Source organism: Stegostoma tigrinum, chromosome 9 (assembly GCF_030684315.1).
Source record: "Stegostoma tigrinum isolate sSteTig4 chromosome 9, sSteTig4.hap1, whole genome shotgun sequence".
NCBI classification, from domain to species: Eukaryota; Metazoa; Chordata; class Chondrichthyes; order Orectolobiformes; family Stegostomatidae; genus Stegostoma; species Stegostoma tigrinum.
Window position 1 is genome coordinate 85,725,945 of NC_081362.1, and position 12,319 is coordinate 85,738,263.

General features: G+C 47.1%; 1 protein-coding gene across 4 annotated transcripts in view; it reads left to right on the forward strand.

Annotated features, from left to right (window-relative positions):
• Positions 1–12,319, forward strand: part of smyd3 (SET and MYND domain containing 3) — a 730,951-nt gene that overhangs the window by 610,882 nt on the left and 107,750 nt on the right. For all 4 annotated transcript variants that reach the window (XM_048536552.2, XM_059648728.1, XM_048536554.2 and 1 more), the window contains one exon: positions 9,412–9,479. In XM_048536552.2, the coding sequence (XP_048392509.1) occupies positions 9,412–9,479 (68 nt within the window). The remainder of the gene's footprint in view (positions 1–9,411; positions 9,480–12,319) is intronic.

The window sequence follows — 12,319 nt, forward strand, 5'->3', positions numbered from 1 at the left end:
AAAAGAGGAGAAAATGTGTATTTTTTAATATATTAATAATTAGGACTGAAAGCTTAATGCCTCCAATTGCCCTGCACAATGTGATATTGAAATGTACGCTCCAGGGCTTACCCCCTGGACCTGCACCAAACTAAAAGATGTCACTGAGATAACAGGGTGTGGAGCTGGATGAATAGAGCAGGCCAAGCAGCATCAGAGGAGCAGGAAAGCTGACGTTTCAGGCCTAGACCCTTCTTCAGAAATGAAGGGGAGCTTGCAGATGGTGGTGTTCCCTTGTGTCTGCTGCCCTTATTCTTCTAGATGGTAGTGACCATAGGTTTGGAAGGTGAAGAAGGGTCTAGGCCCAAAACGTCAGCCTTCCTGCTCCCCTGAGGCTGCTTGGTCTGCTGTGTTCATCCAGCTGTACACCTTGTTATCTTATAAAAGATGTCACTTTTGCTTTCTACTAGGATTAGGCTTGAAACACATGGACTGGTCAGAAAGGCAGCCAGGGACTGATGCTCAGCTCCTGAGCTAGGGTTTCACACTTGAATGTTCCTTGTTGTGGACCAGACCAGACCCCCTCAAAGTACATTAAGAAGATAGCCCAGACCCTAATGTTTTTTATTTCAAAGGTAAGTGTGAGGTACTGTGTTCCAGATGCAATTCCATTGGTCAAACTACTCAACATTAAGCAAGACATAGTTTATTCAAACACTATTGTTAAAACACAACAAAACAAAGAGGAACTTGGAATAACTTAATTCCATTGGAAAACTTAATGGAGTAGTAGATTATTTTACTATTAAACAATAACTGTTCCAATATACGAACATCCCATGAACATACCTTTGACAAAAGACAAATTCAGAACACTGATTGTCTCCATGTAACTCCTGTAGCAAGCAGGGAATCCCTAGTTTTCAGTTGTAACCAAGAGAGGGTAGAAATAGCTTCCTTGTGTTCAAGACCCCAACGGCAACTGTTAAAAGCTAATTGTAAAATCCCTGGTTCTGCCTGTGGGAGCTTGACCACACCCATTCAGGCTGCTTCTATTGTTCCAGCTTTCAAAACAAAACACCCGAGGCTTCCCAAGTTGTTCACCTTCACATAGACAGCTCAGCAATTGCTCCCCAATCTCTCTGTTAAAAAAAAGGAATAAACACACTTTGTAAAGCCACAGTATCATCACATCATCTGTTTTAGATGTTGATGGCATTGTTTGGCAGTCACTGGTGAAGGATGATCCAGACATAACCCTGGGCTGGTAAGCTTCAGGCCCAGGCAGAGATTTGATAGAAGAATCCAAGCTGAAACTTCAGTGTAGTACTGAGGGAGTGCTGCGCTATCAATGGCGCCATCCTTCGTCAAATGGGATATTAAACGAAGGCTGCATCTACCTCCTCAAATGTGTGACAAGCCACCATGGCATTGTGAAGGACGGGAGTCTTGCCAGATGTCCTGGCCAATATTTATGGATCAGTCAACATCACAAAATACATTGACCATTCTCTAATTGCTGATTGCGGGAATTTGCTGTGAGCAAATTGGGCGCCACCTGTCTGATGTTTGTCACTGCACTTCAGAATACTTAATTGGTTGTAGTCTTCAGGAGCTTGCTGATTTTCTGAAAGGTGCTATGCAAATGCGAGTTATTTGTTAACAATGGTGCAGAACTTGGGAGAGATATTTTTGTTCCAAAAGTCAGTCACAATAGCGAGGACATTCTGTGGAGCTATTCCAGGCTCACTTTGGAAAACAGGAATAAATGGGAGAACTTTTCCTTAGAATGTACTTGAAAGGGTTTATGAAGCTGATGACAAAATGGATTGAGTGTAATCTGTTCAATGAGCAGCCTTTCCCCAGTCTCTCCTGTCATGTTTCCACAAACACAGAGCTCACTGTTTATTTGCATATGGTAAATCTGCTTAGTTTCGGGATGAAAAGTGGCTCTCTGCATGGGAACAGCTCAGCCAGTCAGGGCCAACTCGATCAATGCCCTTCCTCCTTATAGTATAAATTACTATGAATGTTTGAAATTTGGCATTTTTGCATTTGCCCTGATGAGTGCAAGACGATAAACTGTAAGAGAGTGGAGAATAAGAAGGGTTATGTAATCTCCTGTCGAAGTGATTCTCATTGAAATGTGACAAGTAACAAGGCTTGCTGTAGTAATCTTCTTCTCTCCCTTCTGCCTGGCTTCCCATGTGATCCACATTAAGGTCACTACTAGTGTAAATTCTCTATCAGTGTTGGTGATCAGTGCAGCATTTGTGACTGATCTGTAATTGCCTGTGAATTGTGCAGCATGCTCAGCTGTTTCAGAGGACAGCGAGAGTCGCCAGCTTTGCTGTGGGCCTGGAGTCACATATGGGCTAGACCAGGTTAGGGTTCCCCTCCCGAAATGATATCAGTGAACCAGGTTATTTGTCATAACAATCAATGCTTGTTTCAGTCACTGTAATTAGTCTTAAATTCAATTAATTGAATGCTTTGTTTCATTTGACCTGCATTGGTGGGAACCAGTGTTCCAAGAGCACTAAACAGAGCTTTAGACTTCTAATCCATCGTCGGACATTACCATCAGGCCAGTGTTGCCCCCTGTTGGTTGGAGGAGCAGGCTCGAGAGGTAGCTGTGATCAGTCCTGCCCCTGGTTTCTGATGTTTTCATGAGGAAAGAATGGTCTAAAATCTGTCAAATTACAGCTTTTGTTTGCATTTTCCCAACTGGAAGTTTCAGGTGTGCCATTTCCAGCATCTGTGGTTTGTGAACTTTCCTTTGGACTTGTTGTGCTGTGTGGGGATAGCTGCTTTGTGTTCGTATTTTGTGTTTAATCTACTACTGAATATTGACTAGTGGAGGGTTTTATGACCACGATCAGGTTACTCTGGAGAGTCGACTGTAAACAAACATCCTCAAGTGGCCTCACAGAGACCATAAAATCCTTGTTCTCATTAATAATGTGTTAGTAACAGCTCGTAAGGCTTCATTTTTCTTTCTGTTTCCTGTCGTTATCTTTGCATAGAGGGTATCCTCTGCTGGCCATATGTCCTACCCCTCCCCCGCCCCTTAAAGGAAGGAGCTGAGAGGTAGTGTGAGAGCTGGCCACATGAAAGAGCTGTTCTGCTTCAGGTTTACATCCATGTGTCCTGTTAAGAGGTGGCGTTTCTGATAATTCGGCTGCACTCCCTCTTTCACACAGTGTCCTGTCCATCCAGAAAATTGAGGCCGGTCTCCATTCGCTGAAACCTGGCCGAAACAGAAAAGGGTCTCAAAGTATCTTGTGGAGATTTCCATGAGGTGTGTCGATACTTCATAGAGTCATACAGCATGGGAACAGACCCTTTGGTCAACCAGTCCAAAACCAAATGTGTTCCCAAACTAAACTGGTCCCACCTGCCTGCACGCAGCCTGAATCTCTCCGAACCTTTCCTGCTAATGAACTTGGATGTATTTTAAATGTTATAACTTTACCCTCATCCACTACTCTGTTCATTCCACGTACAAACCAACCTCTGTGTAAACAAGTTTGTCCCTTGTGTCCTATTTAAATCTTTATCTTCTCACCATTAAAATATGCCCCCCTACTTTTGAACTCCCCCACCTGGGGGGAGAAAACCTTGGCTATTCACCCGATCAACGCCCCATATGATTTTATAAACCTCAGTAAGACCTCCCCTGAACCTTCCATGATCCAGTCAAAAAGACCCCAGCCTATATTTAGAACCCAAACCCTCCATCCTAGTAACATCTGGTAAACCTTTTCTGAACCTTCTCCAATTCAATATCCTTCCTACAGCAAGGCAACCTGCAATCCAGTGACCTGACCTTGTGGTTTTATGAAGCATTTTGAGCTAGGGCACCGTCCCTTCACTGTAACTAGGAGAAAGTCCTGGAACACCCTGTTGAACAGCACTATGAGTATACATTCAACCCAAGTAGTGCCACGGCTCACCACTATGTTCTCCTGGTCATTTAGGGACAGCCAAAAAAAGCTGCTGGCACAGTCCACATCTTGTGAAACAATTAAGAAGTCAAGCCACGACATTCCGCTTCGACAGAATCACGGGAGGGTTAAGCATTTGAAATAACTCACAACAGTTTCAGGTGCTGTTCAGGTTAGTTGCTTTTTTCCAGGGGCAGGAGGGCAGACAGAGGAGTCACTGTGTAACTCTGATCAAGCTATTATGGTGACTCAGGTGCCAAACATGAAACAACCATGCACCTTAGAAGGGTCACAAGGTGGGATGTCAGTTCCACAAGCGTGGATCATCAGGTTACGGAGAATATCACCTGGTGTTCCCCGCTGAGCTGGAGCTCTCACCCACCCTTGATAAATTTCTGGCTCAGTCTCATTTGGGTGATTCAACATGAGCAAACCAACATTGGCAGGAAATTAGGAGGCACGCTACACTCTTAATGGGCCCCAGCCTTGGCCCTAGTGCTAAAAGGAAAATTGCATGCTCTTCATTTTTTTTAACTGTATCTTCTAGAATGCTTACCAACGTTTCCCTCTTCCACCACCTTTAGATACAGGAGGCCTGGGACTTGTGGGTGGCCTTCTCATGCAGGGTTTGACCAACTCACGCTCTGAGATAATTTAAACCACTCGGCATTTACAGGCCATTTTGTGTGGGCACAACTAGCAATACCAGAGCTGCTCACAGGATGGCAGAATCCATGGTACATACAACACAGAAACAGGCCATTCAGTCCAACTTAGCCAGGCTAGTGTACATATTCTGCATCAACCTCTTCCCTTCCCAGTTCACTGAATTCAATCAGCATGCCCCCTTCTATTCCATTGACTATGTCTATGCCAATCCTTCCACTATTCCACATTCTCACCCATCCCTGGCTGAAGACATTTCTCTTGTATTTGCTCGTCCTTTGATTTCTCGGGCCCAGGCTCAACAACTGGCCAAAATAACACGTGCTGAATCTTCTTAAGCTGGAAGAGAGTTCAGACCGCACACTGACAATACCAATTTGATCCACACCAGCCAACAGATGTGCTATACCAACGCCCAGTTAGACAAGCATGTTGTATTCTGGACTGATGGAGAGTGCTGGGAGAGGCTTCGTCTCTCTTTCCCTTATGGGGCTGACCAGGAATCTCTCCCAGTCTTACAGCCTGCCATTGGCATGTGTTGGAAAGGTTCACAAGTAGATCCTGAACCTGTTTGGCCACATTATGAGCACACCTTCCTTGACCATCAACTACAGAGAGTTGTGAACACAGCCCAGTCCACCATACCAGCCAACCTTCAATCCGTTGACCCCATCTATTCTTCCACTGCCTCAGAAAAGCAGCCAACGTATTCAAAGACCCCTCCCACCCTGGTTATAATCTCTTCCAACCTCTTCCATCTGGCAGAAGACTCAAAAGCTTAAGCATACAGACCAAAAGATTCAAGAACAGCGTCTTCCCTGCTGTTGTTAGATTTCTGAAATTTAGTGTTGACCTCTGCAGCTGTAACATTGTAGTCCTGGCACTGATCTATTACCCTTATGCAGTTTCTGTGGTATGGTCTGCCTGTACTGCACACAAAACAAAACTTTCCACTGCACCTCGCTACGTGTGACAACAATAAATCAATTCAAAATCAAGGCCTGAGGTGGTATTTGAACCCAGAGCTATCAGCTCAGAGACAAGGATACTGCCACTGAAATTGACAGAATTCACAGGATGATGTGATCCCTGGCAGACCAGGCATTGGCCATCCCTAAATACTTCGGGGAAGGTGGTGGTGAGCTCCTTTCTTGAACTCAGGGTACAGGGGTACCCATGGGGTCATCAGGGAGGCTGTTCCAGGATTGTGACCCAGCAGTGGTGAAGGAATGGCAATCCGTGTCAGGATGGGGTGAGTGGCTTGGAGGGGAGCTTGCAGGTTAGTGTTTCCATGAAGCTGCTGCCCTTGTCCTTGTAATGGTGGCAATCACAGGTTTGGAAGGTGTTGTTGAAGAAGCTTTGGTGATGTGTTGCAGTGCATCTTGTAGATAGTACACACCGCTCCAGGCTAATGTGCAAATAAGCTTCAGAGCTGCCTGAGCCTGGCTTTGACTGTGAATTTGCAACAAATTTTAATAAATTTCCACTATATTGACAGTCAGTGCAAAGGAAAATATGATGTGACTTGAATGCACAGTGCAATCTGTTCTCTCGAACAATTAAAGTGCCTCTTTTTTGAATGTCCGTGAAAATGATGTTGAAAATTGCACAACACCAGGTTACAGTCTAACAGTCTAATTTGAAAGCACAAGATTTTGCAGTCTCGCTCCGTCACCTGAAGAAGGAGCAGGGCTCAGAAAGCTTGTGTCTTCGAATAAACCTGTTGGACTGTAACCTGGTGCAGTGTGATTTCTGACCCTGTCCACCCCAGTCCAACACCGGCACCTCCACATTGTGGAGATGATGTGAGCTCCAGCTGCTGCTGTGTGGCTCTGATCGGCTAAAGACCAGCCTACAGGGGGTTTGTGGTCCATCCTGTGGGTGCGGGTAAGGGAGGCTGATGATAGGAGTCCTTTGGCCTCTGCCTTGAGCCCGCTAGCCTGTTACCGAGATTCAAGCGTGTTCTCAGTCGGGCCTGCTCCCTGTTTGGCCCTGTTTTATGCATGACACGATGGACAAAACCTCTGGGCAAAGTGGCAGCAGCTTGTTGTGTTGCTGTGTCCAATTGTGTCGCTGTGAGCAGCTGTGGCATTTTAAGTTGCGCCCACTGCAGTTGGCCAGGCGTAGGGCAGTGACTGGCAAACGCTGAGAGGTTTAAACTTAATCAGAGCGTGAGTTGGTAAAAAGGGCCGCATGCCAAGGCCACCCTCAAGTCCCAGGCTTCCAGTGTCTAAAGGTGGTGGAAGAGGGCGACCTTGGCCAGTAAACATTCCAGGAGAAAGTAAAGCCTGGGTGCACTGTAGCCCTCCTCATCACCCTCCATGATAATGCTGAGGGAGGCATCAACTGCATTGAAACAAGGCCCCTTGCCACACAGCTGAGCAAGGCCTATTAATGATTCTGAAGAAACGTGCCTTATTTAGCCGTGTTAAGCAGTGGTTTGTGTCAGGGAGATGTGTTAGAAAGCAGATAAGTCCAATCGAGGCCTGTGATGCATGTTGTTATTATGACAGCTGGTTTTGTATCCAGATGTACGATTACAATTAAGTATCTCTTCCAACAGAGTGACACTACACTTTGTTCCTTGTGCAGCTAAAGTGGTTCGTGCACTATAATTATGTTTATCCCCCGACCACTGGATGAGACCACAGAGATGGTGTGTCTGTGGGTGGTCCTGGAGCAAGTTACCAGAGAGCCGTTTGGAATATGGCAGGGAGAGGTTGTCTTTAATTTGGATCACGGCCCACCTCATGGAATAAACTATTGGACTTTGTTTTGGATCTTCTGTTCTCTAAACAAAACCAGTCATTTTTTTTCCCAAAAATGATGGTGCGATAATTGTATGAAGAATTTGATAAGCCAGTTAACTAGATGGCAGGTTGGCTTACTTTTGCGCTAACTTAAATGTAAAACCGTTTTATCTGGGTAATTCGTTTTCGTGTAAGGATTATGCTAAGGGAATATCCTTATTGTAAGATGAGATTGACACTCACGGGTGAACAGCGAGAGGCTATATTGAACGGAACTATATACAGAGAGGGCATCATACCTGGAACCTGACAAACCCATGTGATTTGATGAAAAAGTGATAGATCCTGTTGTACATGCTCAGTAAAGGTATATCATACAATCCTTAGACCCAGAAAAAAACTGTCCAGAGATACTGGACTGAACTTTACATCCCCCCAACTATTCCCCTGGCTGGGGTATTTGAAGGTGCATCTTAAGGAGGGGTTGGGTGAGTTAGGAGTCAGGGAGTCCGCTAAGTTGTCCTCTCTTTGTAAGACAATCTGTTCATTCCAGGTATCTATTGAGTGGATCTCCTCAGAACTGCCTGCAAGGCATCCACATCACTCCTGCGATGTTGCCGGGGTTGGAGGGTTTGAGCTACAGGGAGAGGCTGAATAGGGTGAGGCTATTTTTCCTGGAGCATCGGAGGCTGAGGGGTGATCTCGTAGAGGTTTATACAGTCAAGAGTGGGTGTGGATAAGGTGAACAGCCAGGATCTTTTTCCCAGGACAAGGGAGTCTAAAACTAAAAGGCATAGATTTAAGGTGAGAGGAGGAAGATTTAAAAGGGACCTAAGGGGCAACTTTTTCGCACAGAGGGTGGTGTGCATATGGAATGAGCTGCCAGAGGAAGTCACTTTCCTTACTAAACGGAACTGGTGGAGGCTGATACAATTACAACATTTAAAAGACATCTGGATGGATACATGAATAGAATGGCTTAGAGGGATATGGGCTAAATGCTGGCAAATGGGACTAGATTTATACAGGATATCAGGTTGGCACGGATGAGTTAGGCTGAAGGATCTGATTCCATGCTGTATAACTCTATGACTCTAACTGTTCATGAAGCCGCATAAGTAGAAGAAAAGGGTGCAGCAGAGTGGGATTAAAAGGTCAAACTTTACATACACTGGCATAAACATAGATTTACATTATGGTCTTCCCCAATATTATACAATACATCTCTCATTCTGGTTATGTGACAGCCTTCACAATGCTGCATCACTGTTCCAAAACTCCCAACCAGCAAACAATATCAAACAACATCATTTTAATTGATCCCACTTCATCAGAGTGATTTTTGATTGTGAAGATTGCACCTAAAATCACCCACACCATCTCTTCTTGGCAGTATTCTGCTCGAAAACATAGAGTGTGACCAACATCACCATATTCTTCCTTGTCGTGTAAAATAAATCCGTTACCACAAAATGCGGAAGGTTAACACGTTACTCATGCGCAGTATTCACTTTTCAAGGTTAATTGTGGTGGGAGTGAAAACAGAGAAAGGTTCAAATTGGGATCAGAGATAATGGGAACTGCAGATGCTGGAGAATCCGAGACAACAAAGTGTGGAGCTGGATGAACACAGCAGGCCAAGCAGCATCTCAGGAGCACAAAAGCTGACACTTCGGGCCTAGACCCAGGGCCGAGGCCCAAAACGTCAGCTTTTGTGCTCCTGAGATGCTGCTTGTCTGCTGATTTCTTCCAGTTTCACACTTTGTTGTCAAAGGTTCAAACTGGGCTATATTTCACTCGTCCTGATCACCCAGTTTGCACAGCAGTTCTGTCGAATCCTGACTGGGAAACAGTCAGTGGAAGCTCTCTCAATCCACGGGGCTGGCTGTGGGCTGAAGATTCAGGTTAACAGTGGGCAAATATTTGTGAATTGAGCTGTTGTGCTGGCGGATTCTCTGCACTGTTAAGATTGCAGGACCCCACATGAAGTCCTGTTTGTCTGACCAGGTGCCTGGTGGTCCTTCACTGAGTTTTGTTGTAATATGAGACGTTCCTTCTTGTCCACACAGGTAAAGTGCAACTGCTTCACCATCAGCGATGGGGAGATGCAAGAAATCGGTGTTGGCCTCTATCCCAGGTACGTTAACTGGAGCCTGGGGCAGCTCATGCTGCACAGGCCCTGATGCTCAGCTTCAGCATTGCCTTGTCCGGATCCTCCTCCAAACATGATCAAAACCGTTTTCTCCGACTGGCAAATCCCGACTTGCCATTCTTCCAGAGAGCGCGTCCCTCCATTTCTGTCTGCTTTTCCCCTGCCACCGCCTCCACCAGCCGCTTCCCGGGGCGCTACCTGAATGCAGGTGGTTGTTAGGCTGATGTGCCTCTGCTGTAGAGCTTGGCCATTTGCCCCAGGCCATTGAATCAATTGATGGAGATCATTCAGCCCATCATACTTGTGCTACCCCCTCGGTCTCATTGCCCTGAATGGAGCATCCTGTGTGACTACACATTAGGTTGTGAAATTTAGCAAACTTTGTCAAAACTCTGGCCAGGTTTAAAACTATCCCTTTCCACTGCTGACAATTTAGGTTGATTCAACGTTGTAAGTGCAGTCTCTATAAGGTGTGTTGTCAAGAAAGTGCTTTTAAGCAAACAAAAACTAAATTAAACACATTCTCTCGGGATTCCTGGCACTCCTCCTTATATTTTGCAATTTAGAACTTCACCCTCAAACTTTGACATCATTCCTTTCGTGTCTCACATCGAAATGATTTCTATAAATAAAAAACAATTGAAGTACAGTACTGATCCCTGGGGACAGCACAACCACTAAGATCCCGCAAACATCTGTTTGCATCCAGCCTTTGCTTTCTGCCTTTTCTCCCCCCACTTTAATGCCAAGCGCTTCACGCAGCTTCTGATTAAATATTCCCCAGTCTGCATCTGTGTCTTACAGTGTTCCCTCCCCTCCCAGTGCAGTAGGAAAGCCTTTTGGTCCCTCCCAATCCCTGCAAATCTCCACTCCATTTCTCACAGAACCTTTGCCCTGCCCTCCACTGATATTGACCTACTTCTGACGTTTACTCAGAATCTGATCCACAAATCCCCACTGCAGGGGATTCTGTGGGGAACACAGTCCGACTGTACCCTGTGGAGGTCACCACTCGGGTGCCACCTTCTCCCCTGAGCCGAGGCACAGTGACCCTCAGGTTAAACCACCACCATTGACTCTCACTGAAGAGAGCTGCCACGTGGCCCACCGGGACTACACCTTGCCTTTACAGTGCCTAGTCTTGTGCTGTCCCATCTTCCTTCTCCCTTCACCTTGACAGCACTCACAGTGGGCCTGCTGCTTTGATTGGTGACTCTTCCCTCTTCCCCCTGACTCCCTCTCTTCCTCCTCTCTCACCCCCACCTCGCTCGTCCCCTACATCCCCCCACCTTCCTCCCTCTTCCTCTACCTCTCCCACCCTCTACCGCTCCCCCTCCGTCCCTAACATCCGCTTCATTCCCACAGTGCCGTCCCACCCCCACACTCCCAGATCCTCAGGCTGCCTGGTTAATGCTCCTAGAGGTGACATCTACAACTGACCTCCTCCAGAAGGATGGTTCCCAGTGTCTCACAGGAAGATGGTGCCCAGTGTCTCACAGGTAGATGGCGCCCAGTGTCTCATGGGAAGATGGTACCCAGTGTCTCATGGGAAGATGGTACCCAGTGTCTCACAGGAAGATGGTGCCCAGTGTCTCACAGGAAGATGGCGCCCAGTGTCTCATGGGAAGATGGTGCCCAGTGTCTCACAGGAAGATGGCGCCCAGTGTCTCATGGGAAGATGGTACCCAGTGTCTCACAGGTAGATGGCGCCCAGTGTCTCACAGGTAGATGGCGCCCAGTGTCTCATGGGAAGATGGTACCCAGTGTCTCATGGGAAGATGGTACCCAGTGTCTCACAGGAAGATGGTGCCCAGTGTCTCACAGGAAGATGGCGCCCAGTGTCTCATGGGAAGATGGTGCCCAGTGTCTCACAGGAAGATGGCGCCCAGTGTCTCATGGGAAGATGGTACCCAGTGTCTCACAGGTAGATGGCGCCCAGTGTCTCATGGGAAGATGGTACCCAGTGTCTCACAGGAAGATGGTGCCCAGTGTCTCACAGGAAGATGGCGCCCAGTGTCTCATGGGAAGATGGTACCCAGTGTCTCACAGGTAGATGGCGCCCAGTGTCTCATGGGAAGATGGTACCCAGTGTCTCATGGGAAGATGGTACCCAGTGTCTCACAGGAAGATGGTGCCCAGTGTCTCACAGGTAGATGGCGCCCAGTGTCTCATGGGAAGATGGTACCCAGTGTCTCATGGGAAGATGGTACCCAGTGTCTCACAGGAAGATGGTGCCCAGTGTCTCACAGGAAGATGGCGCCCAGTGTCTCATGGGAAGATGGTACCCAGTGTCTCACAGGTAGATGGCGCCCAGTGTCTCATGGGAAGATGGTACCCAGTGTCTCATGGGAAGATGGTGCCCAGTGTCTCACAGGAAGATGGCGCCCAGTGTCTCATGGGAAGATGGTACCCAGTGTCTCACAGGTAGATGGCGCCCAGTGTCTCATGGGAAGATGGTACCCAGTGTCTCATGGGAAGATGGTACCCAGTGTCTCATGGGAAGTTGGTACCCAGTATCTCATGGGAAGATGGCGCCCAGTGTCTCATGGGAAGATGGTACCCAGTGTCTCATGGGAAGATGGTACCCAGTGTCTCATGGGAAGATGGCGCCCAGTGTCTCATGGGAAGATGGCGCCCAGTGTCTCATGGGAAGATGGTACCCAGTGTCTCATGGGAAGATGGCGCCCAGTGTCTCATGGGAAGATGGTACCCAGTGTCTCATGGGAAGATGGCGCCCAGTGTCTCATGGGAAGATGGCGCCCAGTGTCTCATGGGAAGATGGCAGCCAATGTTTTACCATGCTCCATTGCTCCTCCAATTTAGCG